Source organism: Mastigoproctus giganteus, chromosome 5, assembly GCF_048544385.1.
Source record: "Mastigoproctus giganteus isolate SK-2022 chromosome 5, ASM4854438v1, whole genome shotgun sequence".
Lineage (NCBI taxonomy): Eukaryota > Metazoa > Arthropoda > Arachnida > Uropygi > Thelyphonidae > Mastigoproctus > Mastigoproctus giganteus.
In genome coordinates this window covers 29,334,592-29,359,270 of record NC_143579.1, presented here as the reverse complement: position 1 = coordinate 29,359,270, position 24,679 = coordinate 29,334,592, and the positions used below count along the sequence as shown (strand labels likewise).

The following is a 24,679-nucleotide window of genomic DNA, read 5'->3' as shown; positions in this document are numbered from 1 at the left end:
GAAAGAACAAGATAATCCTCCTAATTTTATATAATTTCAATAAAGCCAAATATATTTAGATATTTTAATAAAATTGAACCTTCTTAAGTTTCCTTTTTTAACTGAATTTATAACATACTTCTCTTTCATAGTATTCACCGCTTCTATCTTATTTTGAACTAATCTTATAGTATCACTGTAATTGGTTACTGAGAATTTGCTGCACTTTCCCGAGCAGGATTGCAATAGCTATATATGTTTCTGGGCTTGCTGTTTGGAATATAATCAGTAGGGAGGAAGGATTATTCGAACTTTTTTTTCTTTAGGGTAATGCCAGCTATCTTGCAACGTTCCACAGTACAGGGAAAGGCTCTTATTTCAAGAAAAATGTCAGATGGAGTAGGGATGGTCAGGTTGAAACGCAGACAAGATGTCGCAGCATTGTAGAACTTACGTTAGACAGATTTCGGAGGAAATTCGAAACTAATTATTCACTCAGGAGGTACAGGACCAGTTATTCAATAAAACACTTACTGCTTAATCAAAATAAATCGAATCCAAATGATCAGGACTGGCCCGCTGATGATGCTACACGTGCATTTGCACAGGGCAGTAAATTTCTAGAGTATTAATGTTCCCCAAACGTGCCCTCATAACCATAAATATATAATGTCTGCAGAAGTGCGTATTCACAGGCTGATTTGCATGTTGTGCAGGCTGAATAACCCAGAATAACTTACCGGGAAAACTCTATATCCTTCGCTATCTACCTCGATTGAAAAGGACTTCAGAAATTCCTCCAGTTGTCAATGGGAATCGAACGCAGACCTGTTCAAACTTAATCCTGTTTTCAGCTCTTAAGTCAATCTGTAGTCAGTAACGTAAACCATCTGCATGTTCAAGATAAATCCTCATTAACATTATTACGAGATCTGAAGAAACAAGAAATCTCTGAGATGGACCAAGAACTGGACGTCCCTAATTCGACCGGAAATTTTACAAGATCTGAAGAAACAAGAAATCTCTGAGATAGACCATGAACTGGACGTCCCAGTTCGACCGGAAATAGAGATACCTGAATTTATAGATGAACAGTCTGCTATCAAATGATTACAGACGAAACACAGCCCACGATCGAAATTTGAACATGGCAGCAAATATGGTCGGACCGGCACTACTTCACTAACATTGCACAATGCGAGGTTTGATCAAAAAGTTCGGTTAAGCCAAGAGTTAAGAATGTGACGCTCCACCAAATTTGTGCTGGTATCCTCACTAATGAATCTCACAGAGAGCGGCGAGTTTTTGCATATCAAGATTTTCGTGCTGTTGCGGACCCACCATTTGTTTCCTCCATCATTACTGATGAAGAATCATGGGTATATGGCTCTAAAATTAGGAGGATTATCTTGCTCTTTCAAATGGTTTTGGGAACACAGATTTAAACTGTTGCAATAATCTGGAGCACACATATGGTGACATCATAGGTAGTACCTGTTATTCATCGGTACCAACTGATAGGCACTACCTATGACCCAGAAACAAAGGACCAGCCTTCTCAATGGAAAACTCCATATTCTCTTAAGACCCAGAAAAACAAAACAATCTTGATAAAATGTAAAGATTATGCTTATCGTATTTTTTGACTCACAGGGTCATTTTTCATTATGGATTTGTCCCGCATGATCAATCAAGGAACCCGGAATACTACTAAAGAGTTTTATGACGATTGCATGATGCAGCAGGAAATTGACACTTTCATCATGACAAGGCCCCTGAACACTCGGCACTCTTCATTCAAGAATTTCTTGCGAAGCACTCCATCACTGTTGTCCCCCATCCGCTAGTCATCGCATTTAGCAATTTCAAAAGAAGCCATTTTTCCAAAAGTTGCAGAAGCCATAGAATCAATGTATACAGAATCAAAGAGACTACTCTGAGGCAGAAGCGGCTGTTTTATGAGAGAAACAGCGTCGTTTGGGCGGATATGCTACGTGCGTAATGCATTATAAATATAAGATTCCCCAGTTACGGAAAACAAGAGGTCACACATAACACCTCAGCCGTATTTTGCTGTGTCGGATGGTTTTATTCTCGTATCTCCAAAAAGAAAAAGGACATTTGCTCTTACTTAGTGAATTATGTAAGGAGAGCAGCCTTATATTCGGGTCTCATATAAACTTTCTGCCTTCCTCTGGCGCACATCTGACACGGCCCATTCTGGTCAGCCAAAACCAATTAAAGTAGCCCAACCTTGACATTTGTTCCTTGTACACCCACTCAGACTTCTAACACAATTGTTGGTAGCAAAGCAAAAGGAGTATCTTTCCACTAAGATCTACACCCTCGCTTCGACCAAACTGCTAGTGGAAAATAAATAATTGAAACCCTCAGAGAGAGAGAGAGAGAGAGAGAGAGAGGGAAGGGCGCAAATGCTTCGCACTGTTCGGTAAACAGAGTGTCAGAATGCAAGATGGCTGTTGGAAGTAACATTCTTAAAATAAGACATTTACCCTTGACGGTTTGGTCGCTAACTGCTTGCAAGGCTAGCAAAGACTATACCAACTGCCACAAAGGAGAAGATAATGAAGAAAGCCAAGTGACTTATTGAGAAGATAATGAAGAGAGCCAAGTGACTGTTTCGCACAACAAGATTTTAATCCCTACCATATTAAATGTTACTTTTTAAGTTTTAAAAATTATTTTTTCACACGTGTTTGAAAGCTATCAAAAAGATATATTGCAAAGTTCAAATTTATGAGGAAAACTTACATCTACATCATGCAGATCTTGTTTCGTTCAAGAATTTTAACTGCTGATGAAATTTAGATTCATCACTGGGATCCGGAAACAAAAAAGAGTCCATGCAATAGAAACCCCATGCGTCATCATCGCCTAAAAAACCCAGAACTCAACCCTATGCCGGGAAAACAAAGACCACCATTTTTTGAGATACAGAAAGAATTCTTTTGATAGACTACATGCCATATAAGAAAGCAATCACTTCAGATGCCTATGTTGTTGTGCTCTTAAATTTAAGATAGGCCATAAAAAAACAGAGAAGATGGAAATTGTCATGAGGTGACATGCTCCTTCATGACAATGTCCTGCCACACATCCCATAAAGCAATTGCTGCTGAGAGAAACCGGAACAGACTTTTTTTTTCTTCAGGTATGTCCTTTTCTTTTCTCCCCCAAAATTGAGTGGATGCAGTGAACTCATGGGAAATATATATATTGAGAAAGAGTTAAACATGAGCTATATTGCTTCTTTGTTACCTAAGTAGATGACATTTTGAACGCCCTTCGCATTGGTGAAACCAAACTTATTAAAAAGAAGAAGAAATATAGTTTAGTTTTCATTTAGGCTCGACCTTTTTAATTATCATAATATAACAATAAGTAATTTTTTGATCCATATATTGATCTTTTGTTGATGTGTAATATTATAAAAGTTATATTTAGTTTGAAAAGAAGCTTGTATTTTCACGAATTCGTGATCTAATTCGAGTGAGATTACAATTCATGAGGCCAGCCAGATGTTCGTACTCGAGATCTGGAAATTGAAGAAATTGCTGATTCGGAACTGTATATGGAAGAGTATTATCGTCCATTAAAGTGAATTTTGGTACTTTAGCACCTCTGAAAAACCTTAAACATAGCAGCTATGTTGGAATGTAGTAGCTCTCAGCAGACCTTCAACTCGTCCTCTAGACATCTCTCCTCTCTTCTGACATTGTTTCTATAACCTTGAAATTACCATTCTTAGACCGTTTAAGTCTCTGGCCACCTCAGCTTGCGACTGTTCTACTATCATCCTACCAACAGCCATCCACTGCTCTGAACTTTTCAAAGTCTCTACTGAATTACATCACTACAAAAAGAAACAAACATTACGAAATGCTCTCTGTACTGCTGTTAGATTACTTCTGTACGCTTAGATTCAGCTGCTGTGGAAGGTTTCCAGCAACAAAAATTAAGCAACTCTTCTGCCTCATTCAATATGCAATAATTTTAATAAAAATTATTTAAATAATGAAATGAAACTTCAATCTGGTATCTGATATCTTCACTGTATTAATCAGTAAATGGAAATTTATTAAAATAACCCTTTTATTTAATTTTTCTGGACATATAGAGAATAGGAAATTACGTGATCACGTAGTTTCTGATTAGTGATTTATAGATTTATAATTATTGCGTGGTATCATGGCAGAGTCATCTTGAACATACTAAAAAAATTGTATACGCTTTTCTAGGTTACGTTTTTCTGTTAAACCTCTAATTAGACTATTTTTTCAGTGCGTCTAGAGAACATCACATAATCCATAAATTCACAATGCGGTCAAACATATCAGTACCATAAAAACATGTGGTTGAAGGAACACTTCATAAATAAATGCAAATTCACCATATGCTTTTTATTTTCCTTCTCTGGAGGTCTTCAGAATATATATCTATTATCAAAGAAATAGTATATGACCCTAGAATTAATTATCGACTTTTCAGTAAGTACCCATAAATTATTTTCTCTAGGAAACGAAACTGTTTCTTCTTCTCAGAAGAATATAAAAGGGAGAATTTTTACTCCAAAATGTAAGTAAACAACTAATCCAACGTCACTACACCAATCTTTCTGTTTATGTCCTCTTAAAATCCACCATCAGAAAACTAATACTGGCTTTAATTTCGCCAACATGCTGCCTTTTGTAAGTAAGCAGGGGAAAAAATATAACAACTCTTTAAATGGCTTTATCATTTAATAAGGTGACTCTAAGACTGTACAAACACCAACTCTCCATCACAGAGATAAACAGAAAATCAAAACGAAAATCCAGCCTGATCTTGTCGACGTCTGTCACAAATAAGCAGACTCATATCTAGATCTAAGATAAAAAAAAAAAAAGCCAGCGTATTAGACTCAATTATTATTTATATTACGTGCTGCTGAAAAGCTGTTTTCTAAGTACGTTTGTAGAACGTCTTCAGCAGAAATATCAGGCAGCATCTAACGTTGGGCAGAGCTTGATAATTAACTTGTAATAACCCGGTGCCTGTTAATGTAACCTGCCAAGCTACACAGGGTGATTTAACTGTCTTCGCTAATGCACCGCTTGAAAACTTGTCAGATTGTTAATTTTCTATCTGCAACGGAGATGATTAGCTTTGAGTCACTTCCTGTCTATTTACCGTAAAATGGGAATAAAAAAAAATTGCACAAACCTTCAGCCTGCAACCACACACACCAACACGCATATTCGGCAACAAATTAGCTTTACCCTTATTCTCTCCAAAGACTCATTTGTGTTTAACTAAAGCCTGTCAGGTCTGTGGCAGAGAAGAAAAATAAGTATTCTCAGGCTGTGTTAATGAGATAGCTTCCCTTGCTGTTTCCAGCATCCTTACAAACATGAGGTAATTACTAGCGCATCGGGAGAACAGATACTTTTGCAACTTCTACGGACCAACTTCCTTGGGACCTCTAAGCTAAGAACAGAACATCCAAAAGGCTCGTTCCAACTTCGCATTACTAGAAACATGGTACTGAGAACGAATTTCTTTTCTTTAAAAAACTGTCCTATTCCGTGCTCGCTATTTGCTTTCTTTTGTTTGCTTTATTATTAGATGGGTGCCATTAGTAGGTTCTTTCTCTTAGTACGTGTTCTATTCAGTGAAAACAGTTTCAGCAATTAAATCCATGCGTGCTTTGTACGCCTAGTTGTAAACAATGAGTCAAGAAACAGTTAATATTATTATAAAAGATTCATTTAATTAAAATAATTCTAAAATTATTAATTGTTATTTATTCATTTTATATTAGTTAAACTTCTATAAAATCATTTATAGAATTTTAATAAAATTAACTAATAATAAGATTAAGATTAAGTATTTATTTATTAAGATTAAAATTAATATAAAAAAGTCTATGATAAATAATGAATAAGAAGCTGAACTCGAATTTAGTAATGCAAAATCTCCCCCAGATGGCGCCATGCGATTATATATTACATTTTACATTTCGTAAAATTCACATTTATTTATTATTATAAAAGATATTCAAACTTCAATTATTTTTCATTTTCAACAATTTCCTTTTTTTTTATAAAATGACATGTACCAGACACCAATTAATTATTTTTTATTTAAAATAAGTAGGGAATAAATCTTTAATTTCGTGGAATCAACTTTGGTAATCAAAGCGCATGCGTGCACTCTGCGTACAGAAATTTCCTGTTTGCGAACAGTTTCTTGTATTTTTGTTAAAAATAAGTTTTAGTTAACTAAGAGCGAAATATTTATGTATAAAATAATAAAGAAAGCTTTATTAATAAAGCTTTCTTTATTATTTTATACATAAATACTAATAATTTTATACATAAATACTACTAATAATTAAATACTAAATTTTTGGAGAGAAAATGTGTTGAAAGAAAATAAAAAAACAGAAAGAAATCATAACCCAAATCCTTAAGTGTCATTCGATTGAATCTTTGAAAATAAATTAACCTAAATTATACTACTAATAATTATTTAATAATTTAACAGAATTTTAATAAATATTAAAGGATTAGCAATAGTTAAGACTGATAACAATATTACTATATTAAAAGTGACTCAAACAGAAATGGTTCACTGAAAATTTGGATGTTATACGTAAAATCTCTTCCAGAGGGCGCTGCTATAATAGCATAGTGCATTTCCGGTTTGTGCTAATAAATATATATTTATTTTAGAGAAGATATTTAAACTGTTTTTATAAAACTGTGTATTAAATATGTATTGACATATTTTTTTGTTTAAAGAAAAACTTTTTTCACAAAAAAGAAATTACAGTAAACACAAAATATTACTTTTATCTTTCCACAAAGTTCATTCTACAGGTTTTATAATAAATAACTCCCTTTTTTAAATTATTGCAATTTCTTATTTTTAACCTATTTTTATGTTAAACGATTCATTGTTTCTTGACGTTTCCTTTGCAGGTGAGTCGTGCCTCCACTTTTGATGTGTAAAAGAGGGACAAAATTGAGATCGCTACGAGGAATCCTTTATAAGATTCCAAAGATGGTGAAGGTTGAACATGGAATCCATGCAACACTAGAAGCGAAAACAATAAAAAAATTGCTATAAGAAGTTAATGGCAACAGACTGTGTCACCGATAAGAAGCGGAGAGGAAGGCCATTCATCAACCTCGCGGACTGCAGACAACATTGAGACAGTGACTGAGATGCTCTCAAGGAGCCGAGCGTGAAGGAGCTCGTGAAATTGGATTCTGCCGTTAGGCAGTTGTGACCATCCTCAGAATGCCCAGTAAGTCAGAATATGTTATAATGTGGGATTTTCACTTTCCAGATATTGACTGGACTTGTGGCTTGGTTACTCACACACTAGCAAGACTTTTTTTTGGATTTATTGGATGACTGTTTTCTACAGAAGGGGAGGGCTTTTGCTTTAAGGATGACTACAGTGGTCTCAGACAGTTTCTAAATTCTATGCAGTTCATCATGACGTTAACCAACAGCAAAGTCTAAACAGGAAGCATTCAGCGATGTAATCCTAGAAGCTAATACTAGGCTTTTCATACCAACTAAGAAATACTGTTCAATGCTTAGACCTAAATGGATATCATATGAACTGATGAGACTTGTGGCAGAGAATCAAAATGCATGGGGTACATAAAAATGATCAGGTGATACAAAAGCCTATGGTAGATAGAAAATAGTCAGCAATCAAATCACAAAGGAGGTTAGGAAAACTAAGGTAGATTGTGAGAAGTCTCTGGCAAACAAAATCAACGAAAACTTCTTTACATATATAAACATTAGAAGAAAGAGGTTAAATCATATTGTTCCACTTGATATCGACGGATTAACTGTTGATGATCCTGCTCAGGTTGCTGATCAACTGAATAGGTATTTTTCATCTATACATGATGTATTTTTTATGGAAGGGGATGTCAGAAGTTCATCAAACTGTAATAGGGAACTAAATGATTTTGTGATAACTGAAAGGAATGAGGAAGAGATACTGTTGAATCTAAACATAAAAAAGGTACCTGGGGTGGATGGGATCTAATCAGTTATATCAAGAGAAGCAGCAACCGTGGTAAGCAAACCCTTAGCCATAACTATGAGAGCATCTTTGGATTCAAAGGAAGCCCCTATGGACTATAGATGTGCTAATGTAGTCCCAATTCACAAAGGAGAATCAAGAGGTGACATGAGTAATTACAGACCTGTTAGCTTAACTTTTGTTCCAGTGAAAATAATGGAGTCGGTGATTAAAGACGTAATGTATGACCATCTAGAAAGAATACAATTATACTGCAGAAACATCTTGTCTGACCAAATTGAGTGGATACTACGATGCAGTAACAAAGGAACTGGATGCAAAAAATAATTTTTGTATAATATACAGTACTTGGATTTCAGGAAAGCATTTGCTACTGTTGCATATAAAAGACTGCTATATACATTGGAATTAAAGGCAAGTTATTGCTATGGATAAAGGGACAGTTGAGTGGGCGAAGGCAGAGAGTGGTTATTAATGGACACCGCTCTTCATGGACTAATGTAATTGATGTCCACCAGAATTCAGTGCTAGGCCAGTTGTTGTTTTCCATAGTCTGTGCGGTAGCACAGTGGTATTGTCAGCGTCCCCCCCACACTGGGTGGAAAAGGCCGGGTTCGAATCCCGTCGATGACGCGAGGAACTTTAATGGACTTTTTTCACTCCGTGGCTGAGTTAGTCGGTCTCAGGCATAGATAGCAAGGTTTTTACCACAGAAACTGCGTTTTTTTAGATATTAAGCCTCATATCTCAGGCTTAATATCTAAGTTTGCAGATGATACAGAGGTTGCAGAGTGGTTACTGATAGTAACCATGGTAAACCATTACAACAAACATTAGGTCTAGAAAAATTAGGTAGATCGGTTGAGAAATGTCAGTTTAAGTTTAATATTGACAAATGCAAGATGCTGTATATCAGTTGCAGTAATTGCCGATAAATGTACCGAGTGGTACTACACTCAGAGTAACAGAAAGTAAAAAATACCTGGGGTAATTGTGCAGTCAGGTATAAAGTTCTCCGAGCAGTGCAGACAGGCTGCCAGGACAGCTCATGAAGTTTTGTCAATGATATATAGGAACTTTGCTAGCAAGAATAAGGGGATCATTATCTCATTGTACAAGGCAATGATTAGGACTCATTTGAATACTTTATACAGGTCTAGAGGCTTAATTTGAATACTTTATATAGGTCTGGAGGCCTCATTTTAAGAAGGATGTAAATCTGCTGAAAGGGTACACAGAAGAGCAACGAGATTGGTGATGGAAACAAAAGGATGGTATTTCTTTGTCTTACCACAAAAGGCTTCAATTTTGCAAATTGCAACGTCTGGAGACTAGTTACCTGCGAGGAAACCTGATTAAGGTGTTTGAGGCCTTGAATGAATTGATCAAGCATAATGCTTAAGGCATTATTCCTTTTTCTCAGACTACAAATGTGAGGGGGAGGATGGTTGGTGGATAGGTGTGCGGAAATTTTCTTTCAGCCAGCGGGTGCTTATTGTTGTTGAAACAAACTCCCATTTGTTGTGCACGTTAGTAGTTTGAATAGAATTTATTCAAGGACGAACTAGACAAATTATTAGAGGGATAGACAGATGAAGTCTGTAGGGATTTTTTTGGCTGATGCTTAATAAGCTTGCTTTACTGCCTCATTTGCCACTCTAATACTGTACTTAGAGCTGTCTTTCAGGCCATAGAAGCAACATTACCTTCAGCAAATATTTTCTGATGACTGCGAAGGATGAAATTTTCAGAAATTATGTTGTGGTGGAATGAAGAATAGCCAGAGCCGTTTCATAACATTCTTTAGAGTGAAGAGGCTGTGTTTCACGTTGGCGGCTTTGTTAAGAGACAACTGCAAGTTACTGGGCCGCAGAAAATTCGGTCATATATGATGGAAAGATTCACGGTAATCCAAAGATAACAGTTAGATGTGAAATCGCATCATTCACAGTCGCAGACCTTTCATGCTTTGCAAGATCGTCTGTAGATAGTTATTTCAGAGTGGGACAATATTAAAACTGTAACTTTATGCAGGGTGGTTATCTATACATGAGACCGACTAACTCGGCCGCGGAGTGAAAATAAGCCCATTAAAGTTCCTCACGTCATCGACGGAATCCGAACTCAGGTCTTTTCCACCTGGTATGGGGAGGACGGAGATCTTACCAACTGTGGGGGGGGGGGTTCCCAATGGTTACACAGATAACGTGCCACTTTCTCACCCAATCTAACCTCAAAGTTAGTTCATCAATTTTTGCTGTGCCTTTACTTTTCGAGTTTAATCAGTTAATGAATGGAATCCGTCATAAAAAAGAGAAAGCTTTTTATATGGAAACTGGAAAAGTAAATACGCCATATTGCTGTAGTCCCTTATTAAATTCAGCGATTGCCTGAATATTAGATAAGGCATGAAAACAAGGTTTGCTAGGGTATGCCAGCGTTTTCCAACCAGCGCTTCGAAGAGGGTGAATCGTGGAATATAATTAAGTATGAGTGTCCTGTCACGATTTTAAACACGAAGTGTCGCCCACCCACGGGTAGACAACTAACCAATTACAGCCACAGTGAAACTACTACATAATTCAAGATTGTACGAAAAGAGGATTTGGATTATAAATAGATTAGGTAACTTCTGCTTGGTCTAAGTATTCAGTAAAATATTTAAACGCTAGCGAAGCTGCAAATATAAGATAGTTTTTTCTCTGATTTGAATAATTGGTATTCGCTACACAAGAGACAGGTATAAATATACATGGCGCCACCTAATGGGCAGTTACTGCAGCTTAGGATGGTGTGTAATGTTGTTAAAAGAAAAATGAATTGCCACTCATCATTCAGGACCATCGGTTATGTGGCCCAAGTGAAAACGGAAGAGTTCGTTAAAAAGCGAGAGCACTTATTGCGAATATTTGTGTTTCCCAGCACTGAGTCGTGCGGTAATTCGAGCTATCAGAAGAAACAAAAGCATCGTCGGGCCAATTAGTGGGAAAGAGTTACCATGGTGATGTGTTCTAATCTATAAGTGTAAATATTAAAACTTCTAACCTTGTTCCGTTCCTATGGAGATGGGCTGATCGTCCTCTCTCCGCCATTTAATCTTTGGCATGGGGTTGCCGGTCGCCCTGCACGTGAGAGTGACGTTGGCGTTTTCTTGCACCGTCAGGTTCCTGGTTGCCATGTCGTGCACGAACTCCGGAGGCACTGGAATGGTGAGAAGAGAGAAACAGCTATTCAGTGTCGAACGAATGTTTACAGTTCTCCGCGGTGCCACCTGCTCGTCCAAGATAGACACCCGCTATCAAAACACGTGCAAGGACGGCACACGCGGAGCCATTACAAATTCACAGCGCCTTACCCCCCCCCTCTTTCTTTCTCTCTCTCTCTCTCTCTCTCTCTCTCTCTCCCCTTTGTCTCGCTTTCTCCCTATTTCCTCTGTCCTCCCCCCCACACACAGAGAATCTTTACCCCCCCCCCTCTCTCTCTCTCTCTCTCTCTCTACATTTCTCTCTTTTGTTACTTTTTTGTCTTTCTTTCTTTCTCTCACACATCAATAGTATTTTCACATCTATCTGTCTTTTCTTTCTCTTTACACATTTTCTTTCTGTCTTTTTCCCTGTGTTTTGTCTCGCTCGTCCTTTGTTTTTCCCCTTTTTTTCTTTATCTTCTCTGTCTCTCTTTTTTCTTTAACTCTCTTTTTCCGCTCTCTCTCGCTCTCTCTCTCTCTCTCTCCTTATCTCTCTTTTTTTTTCTAACCCCATTTGTCTTTCTCTCTTTGCTGCTAACTCTCTCACACACACAAACTTTCTTTACCTGTCTCTCTGTCTTTCTCTAGTTTCTCTTTCTCTTTCCTTCAATCTTTTCTCGTTTCTCTCTCTCTCTCTCTCTCTCTCTCTCTCTCTCTCTCTCTCTCTCTCTCTCTCTCTCTCTTCCTACGTCTGTCTCTTTTCTTTGTATCTCATTCGCTTCCTTTACTCTCTCTTTTCTGTCTGAATCTGTGTATTCCTCTTTATTTTTCTCATTTTTTCTCGCTCTTTTTCTTTGTTTCTCTTTTTTATTTCATCTCTTTCTTTACCCCTCCCTTGCTCTGTTTATTTCTCTCTCGCTCGCTCTCTCTTTCTTTCCCTTCGTCTCGCTCTTTCTTCATTTCTTTCTTGCTCTGTCTCTCTCTCTCCCTTTGTCTCGCTCTTTCTTCGTTTCTTTCTTGCTCTGTCTCTCTCTCATGTACACAAATTCTTTTTCTTTTTTATATGTCTATGTTTCTCCCTTTTGTCTTTTTGTCTTTCCCTTTCTTTATTTCTCTCTCTTTTCTGTCTGTGTACGTCGGTCTTCTCTTTCTCTTTTATTTCTTTCTTTCTTCCTTCTCTTTCTTATTCTCTTTCTTTGTTTCGCTCGATCTTTGTTTATTACCTCTTTTTTTTCTTTTCCTTTCTTACTTTGTCGTTATTTCTTCTCTTCCCCCTTCCCTCTTATTTTCGTGTCTATTCTCGTCTCTCTCACACACACACACACACACACACACACACACACACACACACACACACACACACACTATCTCTCTTTCTCGCACGCATTTAATTTATCTCTGTTTTTCTTTCTGTCGCACACACTTTCTTTCTCTCTCTCGCTGTATTTATCTGTTTTTTTCTTTTTCTCTTCCATTTTCTCGTTCTTTCTTTTTTCTTTTCTCTCCTAATCATTATTTCTGCATTCCATTAATTTCAGCATTTTTTTCTATTAACCATTTTATATTTTATTTATTCTAGAGCTTTGTATTTTAGGTGTCTTTCTTTCTGTTATTCTCTTTCGTTATTAAAAAAGATAAACAAAATAGCACTTAATTTTTTTTTCAAAGTATTAATGACAGAATGAATTAACATATGATAATTTCTTAACGCATAACCCAACTAGGTCAATAAACTTGTTATAATGTTTACAGATGTTTACATCACTGGAAAATGGTGCATCTAAAGCAATCTAATCGTCCCATGATCATTGAGTTCTGGGAAACGGATAAAATCTGGTTGAGTGGACATGTTGTAATGAAAAAATTCAAATTTAATCCGCTTAAAAATATGATTTCATTCAGTGACCTCACCATCGAGAGTCAGACACTCATCCATTAAAATCTTGAGATGAAAACTAGATCAGCTTCCAGTTGAGTACCCACAGATGCAACTCAAGTTTACACCTGTTCAAAAATAAGATTCCAAAATCAGTGAACGTTTTTTTTTTCATAATATTAAAAAAAAAAAAAAAACACACATCAGGGTTACCCAACACCTGTTGCGCATTAAATCATCAAATCAAATCTCGTTTTGTACATACCAATGCCAGAAAATTACAAGATCAACAAGCTATCCAAGAATAAAGCATCATTAAAAGAGAATGAGAAGTAATCACCACAGATTAATGTCTCTTAATCTGATAAAGCTGTTCGTTAATTAGTAAATATTTTAGAACTGATTTGCATAAATAATTTCACTTCGAATTTAACAAGCATCGAATTAAATCTCGGGTCTTTTATTCACTTCGGGCAATGCAGATGTTGTCGAGAAAATATGAACTACTTTATACATGCTACATTCTTAATGAGGCAATATTAAATCTTGAATTCATTTGCTGTATCTACAATCTCCAGGTGCAGTCTTATTTTTGCATGATATTCGATTCCTCTCATCTGATTTATGCATCTCGATCTATGCATAGATGGATGGATATATATATATATATATATATATATATATATATATATATATATATATATATATATATATATATATAGGTACGTGTATGGAGAGAGAGAAAGAGAGAGAGAGAGACACGTTTGCACGTTCAGAAGGTGCATTGTCATGCAACAGCCGCCAACCAAACTGGAACGAATTCTATAAAGAATTAGTTCCAAATCCTTCTGGAACGAATTCCTTATAGATCGAAGAATGCGATCAGCGTGGTCTTGGTGAGCTTTGTCAGCTGTTTGAAGAAAATTTTTGCAGGCATCCATTCGTCTAAAGTGGTACTTTGGACTTTCAAGGTTCTTCTATGCTTCTGTAGCGCCCTCTCCCAGAAGGATACTCGCGTTACACTTTTACTGAACTGTGTACATCGTACTTTTTTATCCATTAATGCGTAAATAAGTATACATTTATCTCAAGAATTACAGGACTGATTACTTAGAATTAGAACAGAAGATTTCCATAAAATATTGGCTTTTGTTTCGTTCAGACTACACTGTAAAGGGCGGCTCCTCGAAAGTCAGTTCAACTCCTCCTCGTATCTCTGTAAAGAACAGTGCCACTCCGAAAGGGCCAGATATGCGAGTAATGTAAGTTTGTGTATATTATGTGTGTGTGTTCTGTTGTTGTGTTGTTCTGGCCACTTGGCTACCCAGAAGCATCAATCACTTGAGGAGACGATTCTGGGTACTCGTCCACACCACGGGAAGGTGGGCCAGTCCCAATGGAGCTCGTACTGTCTCAATTCGAGACTCTGCTCAACCTGACGTTTACAAAAGGCGGGTCAGATTCCTTTGGGAGTCTACTGGACAATCATCCATACAACACACCTGCCGATTATCGCAGTGAAGAATCTGAAAATGTATCTCAGACGGATTTGCCCGAGTCTAATTCCCGCATTTGGATTCTCGTAAGATCCTAGTGTAGAGCTAAAGATGAAACCGAAACAACCCTGGGTACGTGTAGCAGCACAGTCAGTTCGCTGGAGATTGGTGCTGGCGCAGGATGGAAAAAATTAAATGGACTGAAAAAGTGTCAAATGCGGAAGTATTAAGACGTGTCCAAGAACAAAGGAAATTTTTAGGTAGAATAAGATCATCTAGACTAAAAGGGGTGGGTCACGTGATTCGACATGGTGGATTGCTTCTGGATGCAATGTAGGGGACTGTGGAGGGAAAACGCCCTAGGGGTAGACCAAAAAAAGACCTTCATCAGGACGTTGCTGGATGAAGCAGGACTTCAAAACTTTTGAGGAACTAAAACAAACGCCATTGGAGAGAAAAAGATGGAGACAGCTCATTAGAGGAACTGGCCAGTCACAAGACTGAATTACTGATGATGAAACATCTTCTTCTTTAATGCTGCCGAATGGCGTTTGCGACTTCGTTTTGATATTGTTCTCTGTCTAGCGCTGCGTGTAGAATTTGTGCTGTTGTCATGTGAAGCCAGGTGTTGATGTTATCTAGCCATGCCATTTTCGGTCTGCCTGGGCGTTTCTTGCCTTCGATCTTTCCCTCCAGGATGAGTGGTAGTAGGTGATATTTTTGTTGGTTCCTAGCGATGTGACCTAGGTATTTGCATTTCCTGCTGATGATGGTTTTGAGCAGGTCCCGTTCCGTGTGCATGTCCTGCAGGACCTGTGCGTTGGTTATCTTGGCTGTCCACGGAATTTTCAGCATTCTTCGGTAGAGCCACATTTCGAAGGCCTGGAGCTTTTTTGTAGTGGCTGATGTTAGAGTCCAGGTTTCTACACCGTAGAGCAGTATTGGCCAGATGTAGCATTTCAATGTGCGTAATTTGAGCATGATGTTCAAGCTTCTGTCGGTGAGGAGGGTTCTCCATTTGGTGAATGCCTGCCTGGCTTGTTCAATTCTGCTTTTGATTTCGGCCTCATGGTTCAGCTGGTCATCAATGAGCACTCCGAGATACTTGAAGCGGTGTATTTGCTCTAATTTTTCGTTGTTTAGTTTGATCGTGATTTTGCTTGCAGTCCTGCTGACCTTCATCACCTTTGTTTTCTTTTTGTTGATTCGTAGCCCCCATGCTTGGCTTTCTATGTCCACTTCGTTCAAGATGGTCTGTAAATCTTGTTCTGAATCCGCTATTAGTGCTGTGTCATCGGCATATCTTAAGTTATTGATGTAGTGTCCGTTAACTTTTATGCCGATGTTCTTGTCAGCCAGTGTTTTGGTCGAATAAAGAATGGACATAATGGATGATGAAACATAATAAAATAAAAAAAATCGAAAAAAGAAATTTTTGAAAAATTAACTTCAGAGTGATTGACCTAAAGTGAGTGTTTTTCGGCATTTATTAACAGAAACAACCCTCGTCCATTGACCCCTACTCACAAGAGTTGAGTAGAATAGTCGCATTGTGCATGGAATTTTTAAAAGTAAAATGAATGTTAAGTTGTGGCAAATTTTCCATAGGGAAAACATTACAAAAGTGTAGTGACCACTTCTGCTGCATTCTACCTAATAAAACACATTATTTTCCTTACCGCGTTGGATAAACCTACTCGGGGGGAAACTGGGGTGGAGGGAATTGGAATGAGTAGCTGAAGTACCAGTGGATCGTCGGTAATCTTTGACAAGTGCAGAAACAGGTGTTCATTTCCCACAATTACAAGATGCAATCAGAAAAGTTTGGTAAAGAATAAAGCAAGTCAAACGAAGCAGCCATTTCTTTCAATCCCCCCACCCACCCACCATCTCGTGCTCTCTTCTCCCCTCTTCTCTTCCGGCAATTCTCGGTAAAACATTAACAAGAAAAAGCATGACTTCATTAGATAACCAAGAGACATTCCGTGGAACTGGGGAGGTTTGCAGACAGGACTTTTTTATGTCGGTTCTTTATTTTAAGTAATATACTAACACATCTCATTTCGGAAAATGCTCAACGCTCCAGAGAGTTGGAGAATGCACTCGGCAGCTACGAGGGGTAACTTAGGATTGCGAAAATATCCAGTCGTCTTTCATCAACTATTCTTCCTTCGACTTCAAAGAACTCAGCAAACAGAATACCAATCGCACGAAACGAAATTTTCGCTAAAGCACCAACCTATGTGCGAAGCTTATTCCAATAAACAATGGAGAGAAGAAGAAGAAGAAGAAGAAGAAAAAATGTTTAAAAAAGAAGAAACAAAAAGCAAAATTTGGAAGGAGTTTGATAAATGGCGTTAGGAAGTCATTGGCGTAACTAGGATGCAAGAGGAAACAAATAAAGCAACTGATCATCATATGGTTTACATCTATCGTACTATTTTTTTCTTTTGTCTTTTTTAAAGCCCTTGTAAAGAGAAAGAGATGCCCGTGTTGTTTTTTTTTGTTTGTTTTTTTTATCTATCAACTCCACCTTCCAATTCAAAACTGACTGAAGCACGCATGAACTTTTATCAAATGTTAACTACATCCTTAGAGTCGAGCACAAATTACTTTTTGCCCTGTTTTGCATATTGATGCACGCCTTTGTATGTTGATAACTGTTGAAAGCTTATAAGATGTGTGCTGAAGAAATGTAAGCATAGTTTTAGGAGGATTTTGTTTTTCTCTCTCTCTCTCTCACCGTATTTCTCTCTCTTTCTATTTCTTCGTTGGAATTATGTCGCATGTGTAAAATAATATTTGAACTGTTATTTTCGTTTTCATTTTTCCCAGAAGAGTACCTATTTATTAAAACATTAAAAAAAGGTTTCATAGAATTATTTATTTATTCATTTAAACTTCAGACAAATCAATTAAACTTAATCCTTCTGTTTTTTTCTTCTGCATAGAAATTTGCTCATATCCAACTTCTATAAAAGGTGGACTTTTGCACTTCTACTCTTTCGATCTCGTCAATGACGAGAGGAATTTTTGTGGGTCTTTTTCACAACGCGGCCGAGTTAGTCGGTCTCAGGCAAGGACAGCATGGCTTTTTCTCCCGGAAATTCGGATTTTTCGTCCAGCAAATAGGAAATCGATCTCAGAAGACACGTAGTTTACAGACAATGTACACAGGACAACATGGCCACAGTTCTCGATGCTCCTAAAACTCAATAATAACAACAATAACAATTCTACTCTTTCCAAAGTAATGGAGAAATCCATTAAACCGTAATCTGGATTCCGTCAGTGTCGACCCACTGGTGATATCCTGGCTTAAGCTGTTCATCTTAGGACAAATTCGACTGAAATGTTCGAAAAAACTCGAGAGCCTCTTGAATACTTCCCATTTCAAAGCATTTGATCGTGGCTTTGAGATCTTCTGTCCAACCACATGGTTTCTCCGACCACTCTCTCCGTGTGATGATAGATGTTTCTCTGCCTTCTAACTTCTTTCTCCCACTCTTTTCCTCTTGTACATTAATAACCTTCTTCCACTGACTCTAAATTCAATCCATAGTTCAATCCACTCCGATTGATGGTAGATGTTTCTTTGTCTTCTAACTTCTTTCTCCCACTGTTTACTTCTTATACATTAATAAACTTCTTCCACTGACTCGAAATCCAATCCATAATTTCGTTGATAGCACACTACATTCCACCTTCCAATTTTAAAAGCTTTTCCTCCAAAAATAGCATCCACTTCTCGAATATCCACTACCAGTTCTTTAAAATGCTGATCTACCGGTAATTCTCCAACAGGGAAAAAAACAAAAAACTGGTTAAATTCAGTCCTAAAAACTGAATCCTGTTATATTTCCAGAAAAAAGTCTTCTTTTTCTCACCTACGATGATACCCAAATTTCTAGGGACGATAACATATCTTTACTAGGGATTACCCTAACTTCTAATCTCTCTTGGCATAACCACACCACAAATGCTTCCTCTATATCAAAAAATACGGGATTTTCTTGTCCACTCTTAGCGTTACTTTACTTCTAAACAACTACTCACTCTGAACAAAACTGAAATCCTCCTTACCATAGAATAGTATTCCCACATCTGGGATGGTGTCCCTAAAATCCCTCTCTTTCTCTTTCTCTTTCTCTCTCTCTCTCTCTCTCTCTCTCTCTCTCTCTCTCTCTCCCCAGCGACCAATGATCAATTTCTCTTATTAAAGAAGAGAACCAGACATTGGCTGCTTTCATTAATTTAAGTAAATTAATGAAAATATATTTTAAATCCGGTTAAACTTCATTAAGAGACTCTTGCCCATGGATCTTTGCGACACGGAGCAATAGACAAGCTTAGCTCCTTCTACTACTTGGCGGTGATTGGATGATCTGTTCCTTGGCATAATTTTGTTTCCCGATATAAAGCCAATAGTAAGGTGGGGGAACCCCTAAACCGTTTATTGGGAAACGAGTATGCTGCTTTTAAATCCCGAAACAAAATTACGCGAAGGAGTAGATTGTCCAATCGGTGCGAAACAGGGGACGGATCTAGATCTAGCCATCATTTGCTGTTGCAGAGATCCATGGGTAGGAGTCGCTTACTAAAGTTTAACCTGAAATTCGATAAGTGATCTCGATAATCCAAAGTAAACGGGATTTAATTTTTAATTTAATATATTATTAAAATTTATGAAGAGAAGATTTTATCACATTAATAAATGGCCAACCGTTCGAAATATTCTCACCTACAATGTCCAGGTATCCGACCTGACTTTTCATTGGCTGAGTGTTTATCTGGCACATGTAATATCCACTATCCTCAGGCTGGACATCTTTGATGTGAAGGAACCACGTACGATAGTTGTGATGGGACACTGTCACCCGTCGATTACGAGTAATCACGTGCGTGTGAATAGTTAGAAGAGTTTGTTTATCTACATGAATCCACGCCACCTGTTGAAGAAAATTAATAAATTCAGTGATTTGGCCAAGTATTCACCCATTAAGAATAACAAGAAATTGTAGTTCAGGTTTAGCTCGGCGTATATACAGTATATTGCAAAAAGTAAGTGGACGCCTACATGATTCAAAGAACCATTTACTGAAAGATATTAAATCAAGCGTCGACTCACGACCATTTATTAATAGATATTAAAGTGCCAACCCACGACCAGTTATTAATAGATATTAAAGTGCCAACCCACGTTTGGCTTTAATTACACGCTGTTTACCAATCAGTAGACTCCAAGCCAATTTTTTCTAACATGTACGTGGTATTTTGGTTCGTTACTCCAAATTTGATGAATGTTTATTAATCTCATGTTAAATTCGAATAACTGGAATCATCGCGACCTCACAATCAAGGATCACTAGAAGACATAGCTGGAAATTGATTCAAAAGAACAAGGATAGGAACAAGGATTTGAGATATTGCAATGTTCACAAACATTGCAATATCTAAAAAATTTCAGTGGCCATACTGGAAAGGGCCCCCGGTTGTGGCTTCATCTATTGATTATTATAAAAAATAACACAATTCAATTTTTTTAAAAAATAATTTAAGATATTAAGGATTTAACTTAAAAATTCAAATTAAAGTCATGTGATTTAATATTTTTATATAAGAACACTGATATATTCCATCTAGAAGCATACTACCCTATAGTCTCCAAGATTGTCTACTACACATTTAAGTACAGCGTCTCTTCCTGCAGCTATTGTTAAACTAGGAATAGGACCAGCAAATTCTGGATCTTGAGTTCTCGCCAACACTAAAAAGAAAAAAAAAATACAGTCACCATTGAGTTCTGGCCATTAAAACAAACGAATGGAAGTGTTTAAAACTTTTCTCCAAGAGAAACATCCAATTTCATTAAAGCAACAACAAAAAATTTCTAAATCATCGAAGATCTATTTACAGAAATGTATTTGCATACATTTCTGTAAATAGATCTTCTAACTGCTAATTGGTATTTTAAGCTCTAAAAACAAATATACCAACCAAATTGGATTACTAAATTCGGTTTTTCATATTAAAATATTCAGCTAATAGAAGGTTTCATTATGCAATATACGTTAAAGGTCAACGATATCTTCAACAAACAGAAAGGAACTCAATATTGATTTCGCCTTTGTTTCGAATAATAAGGGTGGAGCGCGACATGGATTCTCTAATGTGTTTTTGGGCATTTTGGTCTAATTGCAACCATTCTTCCAGCAAAATATCGCGTGGCGACAAAGTTTGAGGAAAAGGACATCGTTGCCAAATAGCTCTCTCTCCAGAATATCCCACACATTCTCAATAGAATTGAAGTCAGGTGAATGGTGTTGAAATCCGTGTCACATTCTCAGAACCCTTCTTGCACAATTCTGGTCATTCATAAAGTGGCCATCACCTTCGGGATAAAAGTGTAGTACTGCAGGGTGCAGGAACTGATACAAAATTCAAGACTTCTCTGGGTAATATTCGACCTTCCACTGGTATCAACAGACCGGATCTATGCAAACAAAACATTCCCCATACCATGATACCACCTCAATTTTTTTGGGGTGTCTTAACAAGGCAAACAGGGTCCATCGATTCGTGGGGTTCTCGTCACACTCTCTGCGTACCACCAGTGTAAAATCAAGTGTATTGTGATTCGTCTCACCACATGACTATCTTCTATCGTTCCACTGCCCGATCACGATGTTCTCGGCACTAGTGCAAGCGAATTTTTTTGTTTTTCTCAAAAAACAGAAAAATCTGCCTAACTAATCGGAAAAAGTCAATTCCGAATAGACAGACGACGCCAGTACACAGTTTATTGAATTTCCTGAGCATGGGTTGAAAGTACAGTCACTGTACAATCCCGTATACAGTTCCCCTTGGAAGGCCACAGCCTTGAAGTTGAAGTATTGTTTTTCTGCCACATTTACACATTTGAGATGTGGAAGAACCGCTTGCTTTCCAGTCATTAAAATCCTTCGAGATGGATGCTTTTAAATCGTCTCTCCTGCTAAACGTGCACCCACGATAAGACCTCTTTTAAAGTCTGATAGATCACGCGTTTCCCTCATTCTGGCTTCAGATTACTGCAGTCGAACAGCCTGTGCAGTCTTTATACTCCACGAGGCAACAAGTCATCACCCCATATCATGGTTTTCTTTGCCATAGCGCTGGAAGTGCATAATTGTCCAGGCTGTCCTGGTATTGTACAGAATTCATGGTTTTGTCGATAACGACTAAAGGGCCCAAGCCAAACCATGAAAGGAGCCCCATACCATGATACTGCCTCCACCAAACTTCACTGTTGGGAGGATACAATCAGGAAGGAACTATTCCCCTGGTATTCGGCACACCCAGGGCCATCAGACTGGTAGAGTGCGAACCTCAACTCGTCTGTCCATAGGACTGTTTTCCACTGCTTTACAGTCCAGGATTCGCGCTCCTTACACCATGTTAATCGGCGTCTAGCATTTGTTGAATTTATCAGTTCTGTTGAACTGTTGAGGTAATTCTGTTGTAATTCTGTCAGCTTGCATACCAACTTTTGCAATTGTCTGTTCGAAGCCCAGTGTGCATATTTATAGCAGGTTCTGTGTTGTATTGCATGCGTAGGACCTCTTTCCATATACATATAGGGGTGTCCGGATATTAATGGTAGGGCAGTGTAATTTAAAACTTTGGCATCAGATAGCGCAACGTGTTTATATAAAACAAACAGTAATCCTAGCTGGCGGCGAATCTTGCAGCAGCGTTGTTTTCTCTGTAAAGTTACTCTTCGACTAGATTTTATCCAAAAGAAATATTGATAAAGATGTGCCGATGAAGTTTGTCTTTGGAAGATTAATTTAGCAGTCAAAATACAGGGATCCCAATAGGCGAGAATCTATATGCATTCCTCAATCTATTTTTCTTGGAATTCGTGTGTGTGGTGGTGCCGCTAACGAATATTCAGACTAATCTTCCCTGAAAACGATAAATTATTCAGAAAGTTGTCTACGGTTTCTTTTCTTTTTGATGACTCAGAATGTCAGGCGAGTTACTTCCAACAAGATGCCCAAACCTTCAGTTTTGCAGTAGCTGAGATAGCCTCAGCGTTCGAGTTTGTGTTATCTCTTGAGATAACATAAACTGACTGAGTGGGTTAGCCAGATTATTATTTCCTGTTGACGTTATCTTTAGATACAAGTTTTTCCAAACAGCTCGCATTCACTTCAAGAACTTAAAGAGGACATTACGAACCTTATTGAAAGATTCCTACTGAGTTTTTAGGTCGTGTTTCTGACAGAATGTATCTCCAACTGGATGTGTGGATGTCAGTGACAAACAATTTTAACACCTACTGCGACGTAAGTTTTAAAATATATTTCTGAAGTTCAGGAAATATTATGTATCTTGTGTGTCATCTGCAATAAATAACAGTTTTGGTTTGCTGAATTTTGGCGAATCCTGTTCTAGTCTTTATAGTTATTAGAATTAAGATTATTATTATTATATTATTAGAGTAGAGGCTCGATTATATGGGCAGATTATTCGGATTGAAAATTAACATGGATCTCTAAGTCCCACGGAAGTCCAAGGTAGTCTAAACCCGTACATAAGTTGAGAAGAAGATAGAAGATGGTTGTTGACATTAGACTGTTGATTGTAATTTTCGGGAAATACGTATGAAGGGGGGTTTGTTCCGAAAACTGAAGTTGAAGGAATAAATGAAGAAAAAGAGTTGGTTCGGTATGTTTGAGTCTCGTGTTCCGACTAGCTTGGAAGAGATAGTGAATTATAGAGGCCAATTCAGAAGAACAGTGCCCATGGAAGTAGCTGTAGAAAAGGCATGCAGAAGAAACAGAACTCAATGTTTATGAGACAGAGTGGAGACACTTTGTAAGAGATGGATCATTAATTAACCAAACTGACCTCTTTTTTGAGTGGAGTCTAGAAGCCTAAGAGAGGTTATGGGGCACTTCCACCCCAGATATGGGAACAATAAACCATGGTAGGGCGGATTTGAGATTTGTACAGAGTGAGTAGCTGTTTGGAAGAAAAATAACGCCGAGAATGAAAGAGAAAAGCCAGTTTTTGAAATGCAAAGGAAGCAATATTTGTGATATGCTTATGCCAAGAGAGATTAGAAATTAGGGTAATCCCTAAAAGAGATATGTGATCTTGTCTAGAAACCTGAGTATCATCGAAGATAAGAATAGGAGCAGAAGAATCGTTTTTTGAGAGATATAAGGCAGATTGAAATCAACTAAGTTACCTTTGCTTCACTGGAAAATTACCTGGAGATCAGCATTTAGGGAATCGGCAATGGATATTAGAGATGTTTAAGCGTTTGTGCAGGGCAAGGTTTCTCAAACTGGAAGGAGGAATGCAATGTGCTGTCCTCAGCAAAACTATGGATAGGATTTTCGGTCAATTGGAGAAGGCCATTAATATACAAGAGGAAAACTGTGGAAGAAAGAACTGAACCTTGGGGATCACTTGCATTAGCGGAGAAGATAGAAGACAGAGAGCCATCTACCATCACCCGCAATGAACGGTCAGAGGGAAAACGGGACACCGAGGTTAAACTCAAGCAATTTCTTGAGTTTGACTGAACTTTTCCAATGAATTTGTCCATAGATGGGTAAACACAGGCTAAAATATCACCAGTGGATCGATACTGACAGAATTCATACTGGCAATCGTTTATCAGATGGAAGGTTTCTAGATAGTTTAAGAGTCGGCGGTTAATTGATTTCTCCGTTACTTTAGAAAGAGTAGAAGTAATTGCAATAGACGATAATTGGATGGGAGGGATTTGTCACTCTTTTTAGGAACTGGCTGCATATGAGTAAATTTCTGAGCATAAGGGAAAACACCGGTTGAATAAGAAGCTGTAAAAAAAGGCGACACAGAACAGGAATAAGCTCAGGAGCACAGGTTTTGTGAGAATAAGTGGAGAAATACCATAAGGAACTGTTGCTTTCTTGGCATCAAGACTGTTAAAAATTCGTCTGACATTCTTTTGACGTAAGACCATAGGAAGAATTGAATAGAATGTACTGGGAATGGTAGGAGGTCATTTACTAAGATCATCAATATATGAG

The 24,679-nt window shown here is 37.7% G+C and overlaps 1 protein-coding gene across 1 annotated transcript in view; it reads right to left on the bottom strand.

Annotated features, from left to right (window-relative positions):
- Positions 1-24,679, bottom strand: part of LOC150085274 (lachesin-like) — a 254,422-nt gene that overhangs the window by 94,190 nt on the left and 135,553 nt on the right. The window contains exons 2-4 of the mRNA XM_090373122.1: positions 20,264-20,376; positions 19,351-19,558; positions 11,099-11,254 (exon numbers count right to left, since the gene is read on the bottom strand). Of these exons, the coding sequence (XP_090229248.1) occupies positions 11,099-11,254; positions 19,351-19,558; positions 20,264-20,376 (477 nt within the window). The remainder of the gene's footprint in view (positions 1-11,098; positions 11,255-19,350; positions 19,559-20,263; positions 20,377-24,679) is intronic.